The sequence below is a fragment of the Contarinia nasturtii genome, unplaced genomic scaffold, assembly GCF_009176525.2.
Source record: "Contarinia nasturtii isolate CC-2019 unplaced genomic scaffold, AAFC_CNas_1.1 Cnas_scaffold_695, whole genome shotgun sequence".
NCBI lineage: Eukaryota > Metazoa > Arthropoda > Insecta > Diptera > Cecidomyiidae > Contarinia > Contarinia nasturtii.
Genome location: NW_022198046.1, coordinates 135,811 through 153,029, shown reverse-complemented (window position 1 = coordinate 153,029; position 17,219 = coordinate 135,811). Strand labels below are relative to the sequence as shown.

Here is a 17,219-nt window from a genome sequence, read left to right as displayed (position 1 = left end):
TGCCGATACCAATACAACTTTACATATGTATTCGATGAAAACAAGAGGGAAAACATAAACTGAATGCAAGCCAAGCAGTCCGGTATTGTGTTAGTTTCATACGAGCTCTCGCATAACTTACATGACAGGCGACAATGCCATTCATCCACATTTTTCATTGCTCTTATGTTTTCATCGACAATATATCATCAAAGACTAGACTTAGAAATTCTGTGCCATAAAAATGACTAATAATATTAACCGATTTTTTTCACTTTAAATTAATAGTATTGAATGTTGATGTATCAATTTTGTGCAAGTGTTTTTTGTGACATCCAGTTATCATATTGTACTTATATATGAAATATTAGAAGTCAACCCTTATGTGCTAATCTCGTCATTATTTTCTATCAAACTAGAAACATTTAAATCATAAAACGTAGTTTATACGTAGAAATACCATAAATAAAAAACTGTTTCATTGGTGAACTAAACAAATTCAAGCCAGCGGCTATTAGTAGAAAGTCTGCGTTTTTTTGCAACGTTTAGTGCAAATGGTAATTGCTATTTTATTTGAATCAATAGTCTGGCTCAGTGAAAGGTTGTGATACGGTACGAACTAGTGCAGAAAATGTTGTTAGTACTGTACTCCACGATAAATGAAAGCCAATCGATTAACAGAGAAAAAATCATCGCCCTTTTTGTCAAAGAATATTTTGATGTAATTTTCGCAAAAATTGACCTTACCTTAAAAAGTCAAAGGTATTAGTTTCTACGCATTGCGTATGTTTTTTCAATTCAATATGGTTTTATTTTCATCGACCGTCTGATTTTAATGCAGTTCGCATTAAAATTTTAAATAGAAAAGATTTTTTTCAAATTGTCCTTTAAATAAAAAAAACACGATCAATGTACAAATAACCCAAGTTTATTGACCTTTATAAAAACGCACCTACTAAAGTTAACAGGAAAAAATGTTGTTGGCTTAAAATTTTCTTTAGCAACATCTATAATTGCTGTGAAATGACTACTTGTAATGCATATAGTAGTAAATCGTGTTTCTGCAAATATGTAAAAAAATCATAAGAACCATTTACTATTCAAAGTTCTCAAATGCATCATCTACTGTATATTCTAGTGTTTTTTCTTCATTCCACGCTATTTATCATTCGCCATTAAATTTTTCATGAATTGCATGTACATCTGTTGAACATATTATTAACAAAGAAGCAGTCAGTTGAAAACAGGGTACATATTTATCAACTGGGCTGACACTAAAACAGTTATTTTTCCAATAAAAAAGAACAACAATTTGTTCACTTGAAGAAGGCCCTTTTTAAATGAAAAATCAATATTTTATGAAGTCAGTGCACAAATGTGAAATAGAAATAACACAAAGCAAAAAAAAAAAACATAATTAAAGTAGTGTTACCCCAAAAGCAAAGAAAGTCATACGAAATGCATTAAAAAAAGTTAGTTTTGAGCTGTCATCTCCAGGTCGGCTTATCTAGTTTGTCAAGTTTAAAGTAGTGAATAGTTTACTTTTTAAAATTAAAAGAAAAACGAAGCAATATTTCCTATTCATGTCACGATCATTTTTCTTGCATAGCATTTCAAAATTGAACACTGTATTCTCATTTGAGATTTTACTCCTCTTTGTTCCTGATATTTTCGCATAAAAAGTTCGATGTGCTCAATAAAGTATAAACTCATATATACACCATTTTACGTTGATGATGAATAATCATATTAGTTTTCTAGCACATGAATCAACGTAACAATATTCTTCTTTACTACCACAACAGATAACATTTAATAAATTTCTAACATTTCTTTCTTTGAATATTCAGAATCTTTTTTTCTCTCTATTTCTTTCTTTCATTGTTTTTTTATACTCCAAGCTAATTGAGCTGTTTTCAAATTGAATTGCATTAAAATGAGGGAGCGTAAACGGAAGTATTCATGAAATGAAACATTTTTATTATTGGAACATATCTATTGAAAATATACAACAAAAATGATTAAAATATCGAATGAATACTTGTTAAAATTTTCAAGTTTTACCTTCAAGCTATTTTTTATATAAATGATTAAGTTTAATTTATAAATGTTTATCTGCTTTTCAATTGATCAGAGCACTGACAAACGCCCACATTCAATTCAATTGCCGTTTTACAAAATTTGAACTTCGCATGAATGCTATTGTTAATAGTTGGGGCACTATATTGTTTTAGAAAATTCTCGATGAAATTTTCAATGAATAATCTTCACTAGATACGCCAACATTCAGTGCGGCATAAACAATGAAAAGAAAATACATGTAATTGACGGATGTCACGATTGTTTTATGATTGTTTGTTTATCAAACGCACACTGATTCCATTGCTCACAAATATACATCAAAAGAGCTCAAAAACCATACAAAGCCAAAACATCAAAGTAAATCCATTCCGACATATTTTTTTCTCTCCATTCAATTCAATAGTTTGATGCATTTTTATAGATTTAAATTTGGTATATCCATTTTGCTTCGAACACAATTCTTTAAAAAAAACATGAAAACCAAATGGCAACAAAACAAATGTCGAAAAAATAAGGGAATCACATGCAACATGAATGCAGTTGATTGAATTTTCATTTGTTTTGATTTTGGTTTATTTTTGTTAGTTGTATATAATAATTAACTTGTGGTGAAACGATTGACGTTGTAATTTTTTGTATCATTTTGGTTGTGCAATTTTTTGTACACTGAGAAAGTAACCAGTAATTTATTCAGTGTATTCAACTGAAAGATAGTAAGTGATTCAACATTCAAAAAGCCTTTCGCTAAATTATCGCTATTGAATTCGATGACATTTAAATTGGAATGAAACAATGAAATAGTTCATTATAGAAATCGGATTTAGTTCTGCTCAAACTCTCTTTTCACTGCGAAAGTGCAACATCAATTTCCGTACAAGAAGTATAAATAGAAAGGCAAACTGAAAGCATTACCCAAAGAAGACGTTCAGAGAACAGCAACAGTTTTCTTAATTTGATGCCTGTAAAGAATAGCAATAAGCAATATTCAACTATGAAATTATTCATCTTTAAAGATTCTATAGACATCTTGATAATCAAATTTTTATACGATTTTTTTATTTTAAACCAAAAAAAGAAGAAGAAGAAGTGTGATTGATGAAAACAAATTTCAAATAGTATTTTTTTCAAAATATTTCAATATTGCCAAAACTCGCGAAGTCAAAACTAACACAGAATATGTGAATGGCTCAAGAATTCGATTAAAATTTAACGGCAATACAGAACGCCAGCTGCGTGCGAGGTATTCGTCAACTTTTGAAAATGAAAATCAAAGATATCCCAGTCTAGAGAGTGTGTGGTTTTAGATGAGTTTATTTTAAACATGCGTACCATTCGAATACCACGAATTCCAAACATGGTTTTTCAACTTAAGGAAGCCAATGCGCGTTTGCGTGTGGATTTCTTCTTTATTTCTTCAAGATGATATTTTTGCCGTTTCACGATGCGGAACATCAGTTCGGTGCGAATTTGCTTGTTTAAGCAAAACATGAATGTACACCAAAAAAAAAATATCTCTATCGTAAGCGTTATAAGTTTTGAAAGTGAAACGATTTAATTGCGTTTCTTTTGGCCTTGAATCAATACATTTTATATTAACCATATAGTTTTTTGCTCTTGGATAATCTATGCTTGTTACGATCCAGCTATTCATAAATGGAGACACGTCGCATTGTTGATAACACACCGCATACCAAAAACTATGCCACTACAAATTTGACCTATGCTTACTTTGAAGTGGCATACAAATGTATGGTAAATTCTTGCTTATTTCAGCTAATAATACCATAAATATAAATATTGAATGGTAGAATTGATTTACTATTTTACATAAGGGAAAAGCAAAGCAGGCATATTGTAGATGAATGAACTATCGTTTGACTTTAAGCGCAAATTTATTTTGAAAAATAATAATGAAACGATATTGCGAAAAGTTGTATCCTTTACGTAACTCTGTTAACTGTTATGGTCATTAATTTACATTCACAGTTCATACGAAACATAAAATGAAATATTTATGAACTAATGTTGATAACGAAATTAAAAAATACTTAAAGATACCGTGATGTTGTTCTAGTTTGCCATAATTCACTGTTTTAAGTAATAGAAATCCATAAGTCCAAATTCAAAGAAGATTTGAATGCGAATTTCTAATAAAATATATGTTTCAGTTTTCAGGAATAAAAGCAAATAACAAAAAATGGACGAAGTGAACTCAGAAGATATTGCTTCCGAATGGAAGACTCCAAACAGCAGCGAATTCGGATCATTGGATAATAGCTGTGTAAAGCAGGTTGAGTTTGAAGAAACCCAACAGATAATAAACCAAATCGACAATTTGGAGATAGGCGCACAAAAAGTCACTATTGTAAATGGCGATGGCAATGATAGCGGTGTTGATACTGGCGCTACAAAACCAATTCAACTTCAAAGAGCACTGAGTAATGATATTTCGATTAGTTGTTGATTATTTTGATTATTTTTTTGTGTGATTCTTCCTCAGGTAATAATAGCGCTGGCTATGCGAGTAGTTCGGGCGGATTAGATGTACAATTTGCATCATGCAATTCAAGTTTATTAAGTGTATGTAAATTCACTTTCTTTTACAATTTCATTTTCACTATCTGTTTTCAACTTGTCCATTATTTGTTTATCAATTTACATTTCTTAATATCTGTTCTATGTGATTCACCCCCCAGGTATGCTCCGATTCGCATGATGGAAAAACGACTATATTGAGTTGTAAAATGAGCGCGGATTGTACTAGTGAAAATGGTAGTGAAAGTTCATCACTAAGTGGTGATAAACAAAGACTTAGACAAGCATCACCGAAAAAACGAGTCGGTCTGAATGAAACAAATCAATTAAAAACATCTAGAAATTCTGAATGTTCGGCAGCTAAAAACCGTGCAAGGGCTGCATCAGCCAATCGAGCAACAAATCATCGTAGCTATGGTGCTCCGCTACTGGCAACTTCCGAACGAGCAAGATCACGTGATAAACAAATTACATCGAACTCACAATCCCCGATAAAACGTGTAAAACCTGGTTCATTACCTACAAATACAAAAGACGTTCAACAAAAGTCATCAACATTAAAACGAACTGCATCAGTTTCTAGGTAACGATTTTTAGGCAAATTGATGATGCAATTTGGAAAGGCATTTCTACCGTCGAAATTGGATGACATTTTGCTGATATTTAATTTATACTGTGCACCACACCCACAATTAAATCTCGTTTCGACGATAAGTGATAGAAATATGCATCTCTATTTTCATTATCAATTTTTCTTAAGCATTATTTTTAAGTAATTTTCTAACTAATTTTTTTTTCTTCCTTTGGTGGCTGAACTACACACATATTTGGACCTAATTTCGATCTTAAACATGTGCCTTTTGATGGATGTATTTTCGTTAACAATTATTTATCTATAGAAGACAAACACCAAGTGGGACCCCATCAAAAGAAGACGATGGAAGATGGCCGTCAAACCAATTTCGATCGGCAAGCAAAGTACAGAATCGGAATACTAATGATCCACTCATAATAAAAACAAAGGTCGGTTCCATCGTTTTGGAAAATCGAACAACATTATCGCGACAAACAAAAGTTAAATCTGAAGAAGACTTGAGCGAATGGCGACCGAACCGAAGTAGTTCTACAACAAGAGATAGAATGACATCGTCAACTATTATTAGACGGGAGAGTCTTCGGGCGCGAGAATCACCGATCAAAGGCATCTCTGCCTTTCCACCGCGATATCAAAAACCATCGAAAACAATCATCTATCACGAAGCTGCCATTCAAACAGCTATCACTGGCCAAGACATACATGATGCATTCGGTGGAAATCCGCCAGAAGTTCGAATTGACGCCGTCTTGAAGATTCATCGTGAGAGTCAAGTTGACATTCGAGACAAAGAAATTGAACAGCTTGAAGAGAAACTCAAAAAAATGGATGCTGAAAATAAAAAACTACGACAGAATTTAATAGAACGATCTCAATTGTTAACATCAATGGAAAGTCAACTTACTCGTGAACGCGACGAAAAAGTTGCAATGAAAAAGGAATTGCAAAGTAATACCGAACGTGTGTTGGGCATGTTGGAGCTCGTACATGCATCACCAGCTACTGAACCATGCGATACGTCATGCGATAGTTTGTTAATGCTTGAATCTCAAATTCAGTTGTCCGGTCATGTACTTGAGGAGAAACAAATTGAAATCAATACATTGCGACACTTTTGTAATCAACTCCAAGCTGAAATGAATCGATCAATGCAAGTACAGCAAAATCTATTGGAGGAAAAGAAATGTTTTGAGAAGGAAACAACGGAACTTCAAGACTTTTTACAAGTTGAGAAAGAAGCTTTATTTGAAGAGCTGAAGCAGAAAGATCTTGAAGTGGAAAGGTTACAAGAAGAATGCCGACACTTGGTCCGAATTTCAGAGCAAAGAAGGTATTATATAGTTTCTTAAATGTTTGAATTTTTAAGACACGTAAAAAAAATTTAATCTATGGGCCACTTTCAGACAAGAGTATCTTGGATTGCAATCCAAGTACAGAGCATTGGAGTCAAAAAATAAAATTTCTATCGTACATCAAAGTCACACAGTGTCCGGTGCTACGCTTGCACTTTCTGATCTTGGTTCTCGTTTGAACGATCTCGTCGAACAACTAGTTGCTTCCTATAATATTTCGGAAAAGGAAATCGAGGTAAATCATGTTCATACTACTTAAATTCACTTGTGATTAGTGAATAGCAATATGACAATGTTATTTGTTTACGTTAAACAAGTGTATTGTATTTTTAAATTGTTATTATGATCACTCATTTTGCATTTAATTTATATTTCGTGTTTAATTTTTTCTATTTATATGTTTAAATTCGATAATTAGATAAGAAAGCAATTACAAAATTACAAAATATCAATAAATAATGCATGAGGAGCCTCATAAACGTTTCTTTACTCAATATGAAACTGTAGTCAAAAACATTTCATTTATTTCGCGAAAAATCGGAATCTCTCATATACCGCACACGTTTCATATAAATGTTTTTTCACTTATTAGTGCCATTCAAAACTTTTTCACTCTTTTTTTCACATTCATTCAATCTCACTCATTTTCGAATCGTTGTTAATTGAATATCATTTGATGAAGCACAACCAAATAATTTGGTAAGTTTCCCATTTCTTTTTAAATCGCTTGTGGTTTGCGTGTTTTTTTTAAATAATAACAAATGTTGCAGGCCTTTTTGCATTTAGTTTATTTTTTGTTTAATTGTGTTGCATCAAAATGAAATTTATGATAAGTTTATATAATTTCAATCAGAAAAAATTATTCATATTTATTTTATATCTTTAAGGACATAGTATATCACAATGAGGCATATGCTAACAGTGAAGAATCAACTCCGGATAGTGATAATAATCCAACGTACAATGGAACGACATCACCTCAGCGCAATAACTCATTCATTACAGCTGTAATAAACGCAATTAAAAATGCAGCATCATCCGCTAAAGATAAAGTAAATCACAAGGTCGAAAAACTACATTCAATTGAGACCACCGACGGACTAGAAATGTTAGATTCAGAAACTGAACCGTGTTTAATGATGGAAAATGTGTTGGAGGATGTTTCCATGCCGGATTCACATACACAAAATCTTATTTCATCATGTGTTCTTCCATCGTCGCATTCGTTGGATGACAATAGAGGCGATTCTTTAAACAGTCTCTGCGAAGCCATTGCAAATAGACAGAAAATTGAAGAACAAACCACGTTAATGATGATGAACCAATCCATTCACAGTGAAGCAAATACCAGTGGCAAAGAATCAATGATTAATTCATCAATTTATGAACAAGAATATCCAGTTCAAATTTTAGTTGATAATGTCATCAACGTGGACAATTTAGTAACGAAATTATTAAAAATTTTGCGAATCATTCAAATCGAAAACGATAACTGTATTCAACAGTTGATAAGTGAAAAGTAAGTACATACATATTTTAATATTTTGTGTTTGAATTTATGCGTCTTTACAAATATGATTTTTAAATTTCGTAATGGCTGCAGATTTTTTTTAACCTTTTTCTGCATCTTTATTGCTAAACCATTTATTCTTTGTGGAATTTTACTATAGCTATTTTTTACATATTTTTTTTAGAAATATGTTGCAGTTAAATAAGGTAGAATTGGAATTGAAAACAAAGGAATTGGTCAACAACTGTAATGAATTGGATCAAAATCATACAGAATTGAAGAAGGGCCGACGTGAGATTGATGTAAGTCCCGTGTATAATTAAACTATTACAATAATATAATATGGTAACAATTATATCATTTAAATAGAAATTAAATGATGATATATGCAACTTGAGCACTTTGTGCTCATCAACTCCAAATCAATCATTTTCCAAAAGTGAAGACGAACCCGCAGATAAATTGAAAACAAATGGAGATTTGTTGCATGAAATTGTAAAGTTATTTTTATTTATTTATTTAAGAACATTTATGTTTATGTATTATATGATTATACCGAAAACCTTAATTTTATAGTTGCCAAGTGGGAATAATGTATATACAATGGAGCATAATTCTGAAGTAAATTTAAATTTGGAAAGTCAAAATGACACTATATCCAGAGCGATTGAGGTAAGGCTTCTACAATCTACATTGGACAAGTGTATATATTTATATATCTAAAATAGTGTTTATGCATACAAAATAACTTTTTAAATTATAGACTTTAAATGGAATACAGTCAATCGTAAGACAATGTCCAGCGCTAATTGATTTGCAGAAGAACTTAGAACAGATGTTGCCATCCGATTGCAACGCAAATATTGAATAAGGTCAAGTGAATTAAATTTAAATTCTCATCTGATTGTATTAGTATACCAGACATACAACATTTTGCTTACAATAAGCGTACTTCTTTAATTTTAGCAAACGATCAAAATACAATTAGTTGTTACATTTCCCTGATCTGATCATAATTTATTTCGTTGAATTTATCTAATTATTGTAAACGAAACTGAAATTAAGTACAATTTACTGTTGTCAATTAATGAAAAGTCATGTCAAATAAAATTCACTCATGAATAATTGCATTTAAAAATGTTTTTATATTTGATGTAATTAAAAAAAAAATCTTTTGCAGCGAACAATTTTTTATATCTCTTGATTTCAACAGCAAAAAACCCGCACGACCAAAGTTAAACGAATTTCAATTTTCAAATAAAATTGAATGTCCATGATCATCACTCATATACTTACAATGAAATCCTAAACACTTGTGTAAATAAATTGACTGCAACCACACCATAATCTACGATATTGTTTGTGCAACTGTTGAAATTTACGCAAGGAATATTAACCAATATTCGTTCAGAATAAATCGTTGCTTACTCAAAAATGCCAAAAAAACCCTTATGATTAATTTCAGTCTGCAGAAAGAAACGTTGATTGAAAGTGCACTCTATTATAATTTTGTTAAAATGTATGTACCTTATATCTTAATTTCAAACACTTAAAATTAAATAATTTGTAAACAGATTTGTTGCATAAACTCAACATGTAAATTCACTCTATCCTTTATGTAGGATTCTGGCCTTAATACATTTTAGCTTTTTTTGTATTGTTATCTATACAATTTTTTTTGTAGGTAAGTATTCGTGCAAAAATCCCAATATCTTATAAAGTACATTGGCTTGAATTTTTTCCCTTTTTTTGCAAAAAAGTTCAATATAAAGACGTGAATGTTGAAGAATATGATTGGCAAAATAGCACATTCGAAGTATCATTGGAAGAAAATTCTGAACCAAATATTGACATAAGTTTTGTCATACCTGAAGAAGATCTCATGGATGCCGTAATTGATGATAGATTTGTTATTGGAAATTTGATTGCTTCTGGTCATGTTGGATTGATATATACAGGCACTGAAATAAATACGGGCTCAAAAGTGGTTATAAAATTATCTCAACCTGAGATGTCTAAAAGTCTCGAAAATGAATATCATAATTATTTATTACTAGGAGCTGCAGGTGAAGCTAATGCAAATTAACACAATCAAGATTTAATTTTTTCAATATGTTCAAAATAGATCCTGATATTATGAATTTGGGCATTCCTCAAATTATTTACTTCGACGTCTTTGGCGGTTACAAGGTGATGGTTATGCACACAATGTTAGGCCCAACACTTCGCGAACTAAAGGAATTTACTGGGAGAAACAAATTATCTTTTAAGACTTGCATGAAAGTTGCTATTCAAGCCATGGATATATTTAATTATATTCACTCAAAGGGTATAGGACATTCTTTCGATTACTTTTCCATTATTTCCGTTACTTATTGATTAATGTCCATTATTTTCATTTTTTGTGATTCTTAGGTCTCATTGTATATGATATTAGCTCATCAAATATTGCAATCGGAAATGCAAAGGAAACGTTGAATAAGATTTTCATTTTTGATTTCGCTTCAAGTTTTAAAAGTTCTCCTGAAGATATGTTGAGGAACGAGTTGAATGACCTGATTTTATTTGCACTGGTACTTATGGGACCACTTAAATAAAAATATGATTATTATTATTATTATTGATTTTCATCCGTTCATTTCAGGTACTTATGGATTTGAACGGAATTCAATTCACGCCAATGAATGACTTGAGTAGAAATTCACATATTGAAGCAGCGCTAGAATATTTGCTAGACGAATGGGATGAAAATTATTTAGAGGTAAATTTTCCATACACTTTGAAAACATCTTTTCATATTCTCAAACAAAATTTCAGGATTTATACTCTCAATCGGAAAATCCAGAAGTCTTTTTTGAGTACTTTAAATATTTAACGTCATTAAAACCTGAAGAACGTGTAGACTATAATGAATTAAAGAAAATCTTCGCAGCTGGATTAACATATGCTGATTTCGAGAAGAAAAGCTTGGGGATATTTGACACAATTTAGTTTTATATTTCAGTTATTATTATTTCAAGTATATTGGAATAATAAATATTACTGATTTCATCAATATTATTTAATTTTGTTGTCCTTGTTTCATAAAATACAGTCGGATAACGGACATAACCAAAATGGAATTTAAGAAAAATAAAATGTCTTACATCCGTAAGATGAACTTTTCCGCACTTTGATCCACAACATGCATTTATTACCTACATATCTTTTACTTAAATTTGAAATCAAGAGAAAACTAAATCTAACATTATTTTTGCGATACAAATAATTTTTGACACACTTTTTATACAAAAGCTACTAAAAATGTAAATTTTTGTATGAGAGCCATACCTAATTTTGGACATGAAAAGACCGAATAAAACGCTTTTTCTGTTATAAAATTAGATTTGAATACACTTACCACACGTTGATATTTTTGACCATTTTGGATACTTTTTGTGTGGTAAGTGTATTCAAACCCAATTTTATAACAAAAATAGCGTCATATTCGGTCTTTTTATGCCAAAAAACCCCCAAATACTCATTTTCAGAGCGTTTGAATGGATACCAATTTTACTTCAAAATGTGGACTTCAGAGGGGGATAACCAAATCGATTTTTTTTAAATGACTATTTTTTTTTTCAAAACGAATTGAGTGGCTTTACTATACTTGAACCGTACTACAACGCCTGATAGATCACCTCTCTGGGATATTGCATGAATTCAAAATGTTACTAGAGTATAAACAGCCAATTTTGGTTCTCCGGAAAACTCTCTAGGGAAATTGTGGAAAATTCCGACGTGTTAGAGAAAAACGGGTGATGCCATTGAAATCAGCATACCCAAATTATGTAATAATGATGGGTTTCTTCTCCATCACATTTTGAGTGACGCATAGTGCATATTAGGGGTACTTCCCATATAAAATTTCGTTTTCGAGCAAAAAATCCAAAATTTTGTCCGGGAGGTACCCCTAATATGCATTGAAATGTCTTCAAACTCCCAGAATGTTATTTTTGTGTGAAAAAAATAAGCTCTGCAAAGTTTCAGCTCATAACAATATCATACAGGCATGGCTAGAAATTTTTGTATGAAAAGTGTGTCGAAATATATTTGTATCGCAAAACTAACGTCATATTTTGAATTACTTACTAATAAGTTATCGTGTTAACAAATTTTTGCGAACAGCGTACAGGGTACGCACATACATTCGGACATTGAAAAAACGCTAGATTCGTGTTCCCTGGCTCCTAAAACACCCAGAAAACATATTTTTGAGGGTGTTGATTTTTCGACCGATTCCAATACTTTACCTTACACACTAGGTGATGATTTTGAAATGCATACACGAAGATTTCGTAAGTGTAAATAAGGGAGTCAATGCCATGTAGCATTTGTGCAAATATCAGATTGTGGCAATACCTGATTCATATGAATATTGTGCAAAACAAATTATAAGCAAAAATTGCACAAATCATGTTCAGATTTTGCATCAGTAATATATTTGTAAGATTCCTTCAATCATTGGAATATCGTCTTAATAAAATCAGCACAGATCGTGAATTGAACAGTAGGAAAATGTGAGAATTAATTTAAACTTTTTATTCCACATGTTTGTGAAAATTCAAAATTAATATAATTGATATAGGATTATTGCACTTCTTCAACAATGCTTAATATTTTTAATGTTGTATAACTTTTACTGTGGTAAGTAAATTTAAAATATATATTTACAATCTATTTGATATGTAAAATAATCATATGAAAAGGTCGGAATGCTGACAATTTTGAAGAGGAAAACTGTATGCAATATGAAGAAAGTTCGAGTTCAAATAAAAATTTGGCTTTAGTTCATGAACTGAAGTCGATAAAACCTGTTGAATATTTACTGGGGCTCATTATAAATGATCAGTTTCAAATTCAAGAACATCTTGGACATGGATTCATTGGTTTCGTGTGCAGTGGTAGCTTGTCCTTGTCTTAAACCTTGAAAAATAGTCTTGACATAACTTTGATTGTAGGCATTGACATAAAAACCGGAAATGAGGTGGCTATTAAATTTGCAACCAAAGACATGGAGTATGCACTTGAAAAAGAGTTTATAAATTATCTTTACCTTGGGGCTGATGGTAAATATATGACTTTGAAGTCTTAATACTTGGTTCCATATCACATTCCTTTTCAATTCTATCAGATCCTGATATTCAACGTATTGGTATTCCGCACATTTATTATTTCGGCGATTTCTTGGATTATAAAGTACTAGTAATGACGAAAGTTGGAAAAACACTATTCGATATAACCAAATCAACAGATTATCAAAAACTTAATCTTAATTCAATTTGCAAAATTGCAATGCAGGCTGTAAGTAAATTAAATTTTTGCATAAAAAAAGTTTGGATTGTCTACTAGATATTAATACATCTTAAATTAATTAATTTACTGCTTTAACAGATAAATATTTTTGAATACATACATGAAAAGGGGCTAACATTTCATGACGTAACACCATCAAATATAGCTGTTAGCCATCTAAATGAAAATCACATTTTTTTCTTCGGATTCGCATTCAGTGAGTTCTACGTCAATGCACTCGGTGAGGCGAAGATGCGAGAAAAATCCGAAGAAATCAATGGGACCCCAGAATATATGACGATTGATACATTGAAGGGTCTTACACACGTTCGAAAAGATGATTTTATATCGTTTGGTCTCGTTTTATTAGAATTAAACGGTGTAGTTCTTCCATGGATTGAAAAAACAAACAATGAAGAGGATATTTATAAAACTATTGATATTGTTCTTAATGAATGGAATAAGATCAGCATTGAGGTAAGTCAGTGTAAGTTCAATTTTTTCAATATTTTACCCAACTAAATAATTTAATTTTTTAAATATTTTCAGGAAATTTGCAAAAATTCAGAAAATCCGCAGCTTTTCATAACATATTTTGAATATTTACAATCCCTCAGATCACAAGAAAAACCTGACTATAATAAGCTTTTGCATCTCTTCTCCAATGAATTAACATGTGAAGAGCTAGCAGATGAAAATTTGAACATTTTTCATTCCGAAGAGCAATGTTCAAATACGTTTAATAATTGTGATTCTACTGAAGCCAATATAGAAGGTGCATTAATTGACAATAGATATCTAATCGGTGAGCTTCAAATCTGTAAATAAGAGAAATCAATATTACATAATCAAATCAGTATGTGTGAAAATAATAAAATGTTCAAATTTACTTTAAAGGAGAGCTTCTAGGCAGTGGTCATACTGGATTTGTTCGAAGCGGTAAAAATGAAATTGAAAATGTATTCGGAAAATATAAACAATTATTATTTCATTGATATCCTTTTAGGGGTTGATATAAAGACAGAGACTGAAGTTGCAATTAAATTTGCAAAAAAGGGGAGAATTAAATACTTAGAGAGAGAATATGACAATTATATATATTTGGGGGCCGATGGTCATTATTTTATCATTTAACTCTTGGTTCTTTTATTAAATTTTTATTTTTCTTTCATTTTGTATTTACTATTTAGATTGCTCCATTTTGACTTATGGCATCCCAAGAATTTTTTATTTCGGAAATTTTCATCAGTACAAAGTGTTGATAATGTCGAAAGCTGGAAGTACACTTTATGATCTACAAAAGACAACGAAAAAAAGAAAATTCAATTTAAAAACGATTTACAAAATCGCTATTCAAGCTGTAAGCTGACAATTTGAAATATAGTCAGAAAAAAACATTTACTATTACATTTTTAATTCCAGATAAAATTATTTAAATATATTCATTCAAAAGGTTAGTATGAATGCCAAGTAATTATTGAGCAAAGAACATGTATGATCAAAAAATTTAATATAATGCTATTTTTTACAGGACTAGTTTGTGTAGATGTTAAACCTGATAATATCGCTGTTGGCAGTGCAGATAAGAATCAAATATTCTTTTTTGACTTCGCTTTCAGTAAGTTGTACGTGGATGCTCAGGGAGAAGTGAAAAAACGAGAGAAAGAAGACGAATTATACGGAACACCGTAATACTTACTTATTCACTTACTTTTTTATGATCCTTCTGATGGAATTATTTTGCAGTGTTTATATGGGAAGAGGTCCTCTCCATCGGCTTACACATGTTCGAAAAGATGATTTAATATCTTTGGGCTTGGTGCTATTAAAGCTAAATGGCGTTTTATTACCTTGGTATAATTACAGAAATCAGATCTCTTATACTAACTATAGGAGACTCAAATATTTTAAGGAATATCCTATATTTACATGAAAGTCTCTTGAAAGAGCGCATGAAAATACAATATTGCTAGCAAAATTTGAGATTTAGAAGTAGTTGCGGGATTCTAGGGGGTGGACACATGTTTAAAATGTAAAATCCACTTAGTTTTGAAGAATATACCTCATTTCTTGAATACACTTTGATTCGGTGAATCTTCAAGCTAAAACCACGATTTCCGTGATTACGTGATTCCAAGATGGCGGCATACACACGTATTGAACTACACAAAGTCGAAGAAATTCCGCACAAAAGAAAATAAAAAAATCCATGCAAAATGAGGCCTATTAATCGATTTTCGGCATAATATTCAAAAACTAGTGCTGTGCACATGTTTACTAATACAAATATGATACATGTTATTTTGGCAATGTATTTTTGAAAATAGTAGAACGAAGAATTTTTCAATATAGGCGATTACATCACTATTTGGAGATTACGAATACATGTGTCCACCCCCTAGGTGGAATTATTGAAACACAATCTAGGGGACGGACACCATTATAAATATTAGAATATTAGCGGAATATTACCAAAATATTAGCAAAAATTAGTTTGCTTTGCTTCATCATTGCTTGTTAGAGAATTGCGCACTTTGCTTACCGAAAAAAATTTTTGTTACGTTAAGTGTTTTAGTATTTAATAGAAATAAATTTTATTTTTTTAAACTTGGAAAAATAAAAAAATGTTAAATCTTCATCTAAAAATTTATGAAAAATTCATTCATGATTTCACTTTGAGATCAGCTATTTGACGTTTGACGTTTGTACTAATAAACTAGCAATATTAGTATGTCTGTATAGTTATAATAGTAGATTTTTTATTAATATTAGAAAAATAGTAGCAAAATTAGCAGTAAACTATGAAACTAGATTTTATTAGATTTTGTGTCCGTCCCCTAGAACACAATCGTATCGGGATAACGTCACCGCAAAATAGTATCAATAATACATCAATAGCAAAACCTTTTATCTTCAACGAGATCGAATATAACTACCATATCTCAAACTTAAGCAATGTTGTTTGTTCAAGCGAAGTGTGGTCATTTTTTTACTCTTAAACCAGTAGTGCGCGGAGGAGGGTTGGATGAGAAAATTTTTTCGCGAAAATTAGAAATTGAGGAGAATTCTTTCAATTTGCTAGGGTTTTTGGATCCGAGAGAATTTTTTACGATTTTCTAGGTTTTTTCGCGAAGAAAATTCTCTCGATTTGCTAGGGATTTTCGCCTCAAAAAGTGACTTCCAAAAAAACGAAAATGTGTCTGATTTCGAAAAATCAACCCCCCCTGAAAAATTTTCCTCGCACACTACTGTCTTAAACTATATACAAACATAAAATATTTTATTGTTATATTTCCCAATTGGGATTATATAAATTTACTATATTTTTCAATTATTTTTTCTCCTGGTAATTTTAGGTATTATGAAGTAGATGATCAATATGACATTGAAAATCAAATGGACATTGTATTGAAGTATTGGGATAAATACGGGATTGAAGTAGATTCTTTTTAGAAACTTTTTAACTCAAATTTTCATAGTTTTACCCGTTTCTTTTATTTTAGGCCATTGTTGCAGATTCTGATGACCCGAAAATTTTTCTTCAATATTTCCTTGAGTTGGACTCAATTAATGGGCATGAAGAACCTGACTATAATAAATTTTTTCAACTTTTCGCCAAAGAACTAACAGCTGATGAACTGGAAGATCCAGATTTGGGAATTTTTTGAAAAAGTAAAATTCATCAAATAAATTTCTTCATATTGTGAACTCAACTTAAGGTGTTTTAAATTATTTAATTAGATTATTTATCGGAGTTTCACGTTTTACGTTCATTCCACAAACAATATATAAAATTACTTTATTTTTTGTTACTTCCGTGTAGTACATATAT

The 17,219-nt window shown here is 31.0% G+C and overlaps 1 protein-coding gene across 1 annotated transcript; it reads left to right on the top strand.

The window, feature by feature from the left end:
• Nucleotides 1-94: 94 nt before the first annotated feature.
• LOC116340515 lies at nt 95-17,100 on the top strand. The gene is made up of 31 exons (XM_031767060.1): nt 95-536; nt 4,230-4,499; nt 4,562-4,641; nt 4,758-5,179; nt 5,496-6,521; nt 6,595-6,778; nt 7,431-8,062; nt 8,238-8,355; nt 8,423-8,548; nt 8,630-8,725; nt 8,817-8,922; nt 9,814-10,119; nt 10,179-10,382; nt 10,469-10,626; nt 10,698-10,814; nt 10,871-10,911; nt 12,517-12,612; nt 12,681-12,739; nt 12,802-12,993; nt 13,054-13,161; nt 13,227-13,396; nt 13,487-13,864; nt 13,937-14,192; nt 14,285-14,326; nt 14,394-14,501; nt 14,578-14,747; nt 14,810-14,840; nt 14,919-15,075; nt 15,134-15,241; nt 16,744-16,825; nt 16,891-17,100. The coding sequence occupies exons 2-31, from the start codon at nt 4,259-4,261 to the stop codon at nt 17,053-17,055; spliced, it is 5,979 nt and encodes a 1,992-aa protein (XP_031622920.1). The 5' UTR covers nt 95-536; nt 4,230-4,258; the 3' UTR covers nt 17,056-17,100.
• The last annotated feature ends 119 nt before the right edge of the window (nt 17,101-17,219 follow it).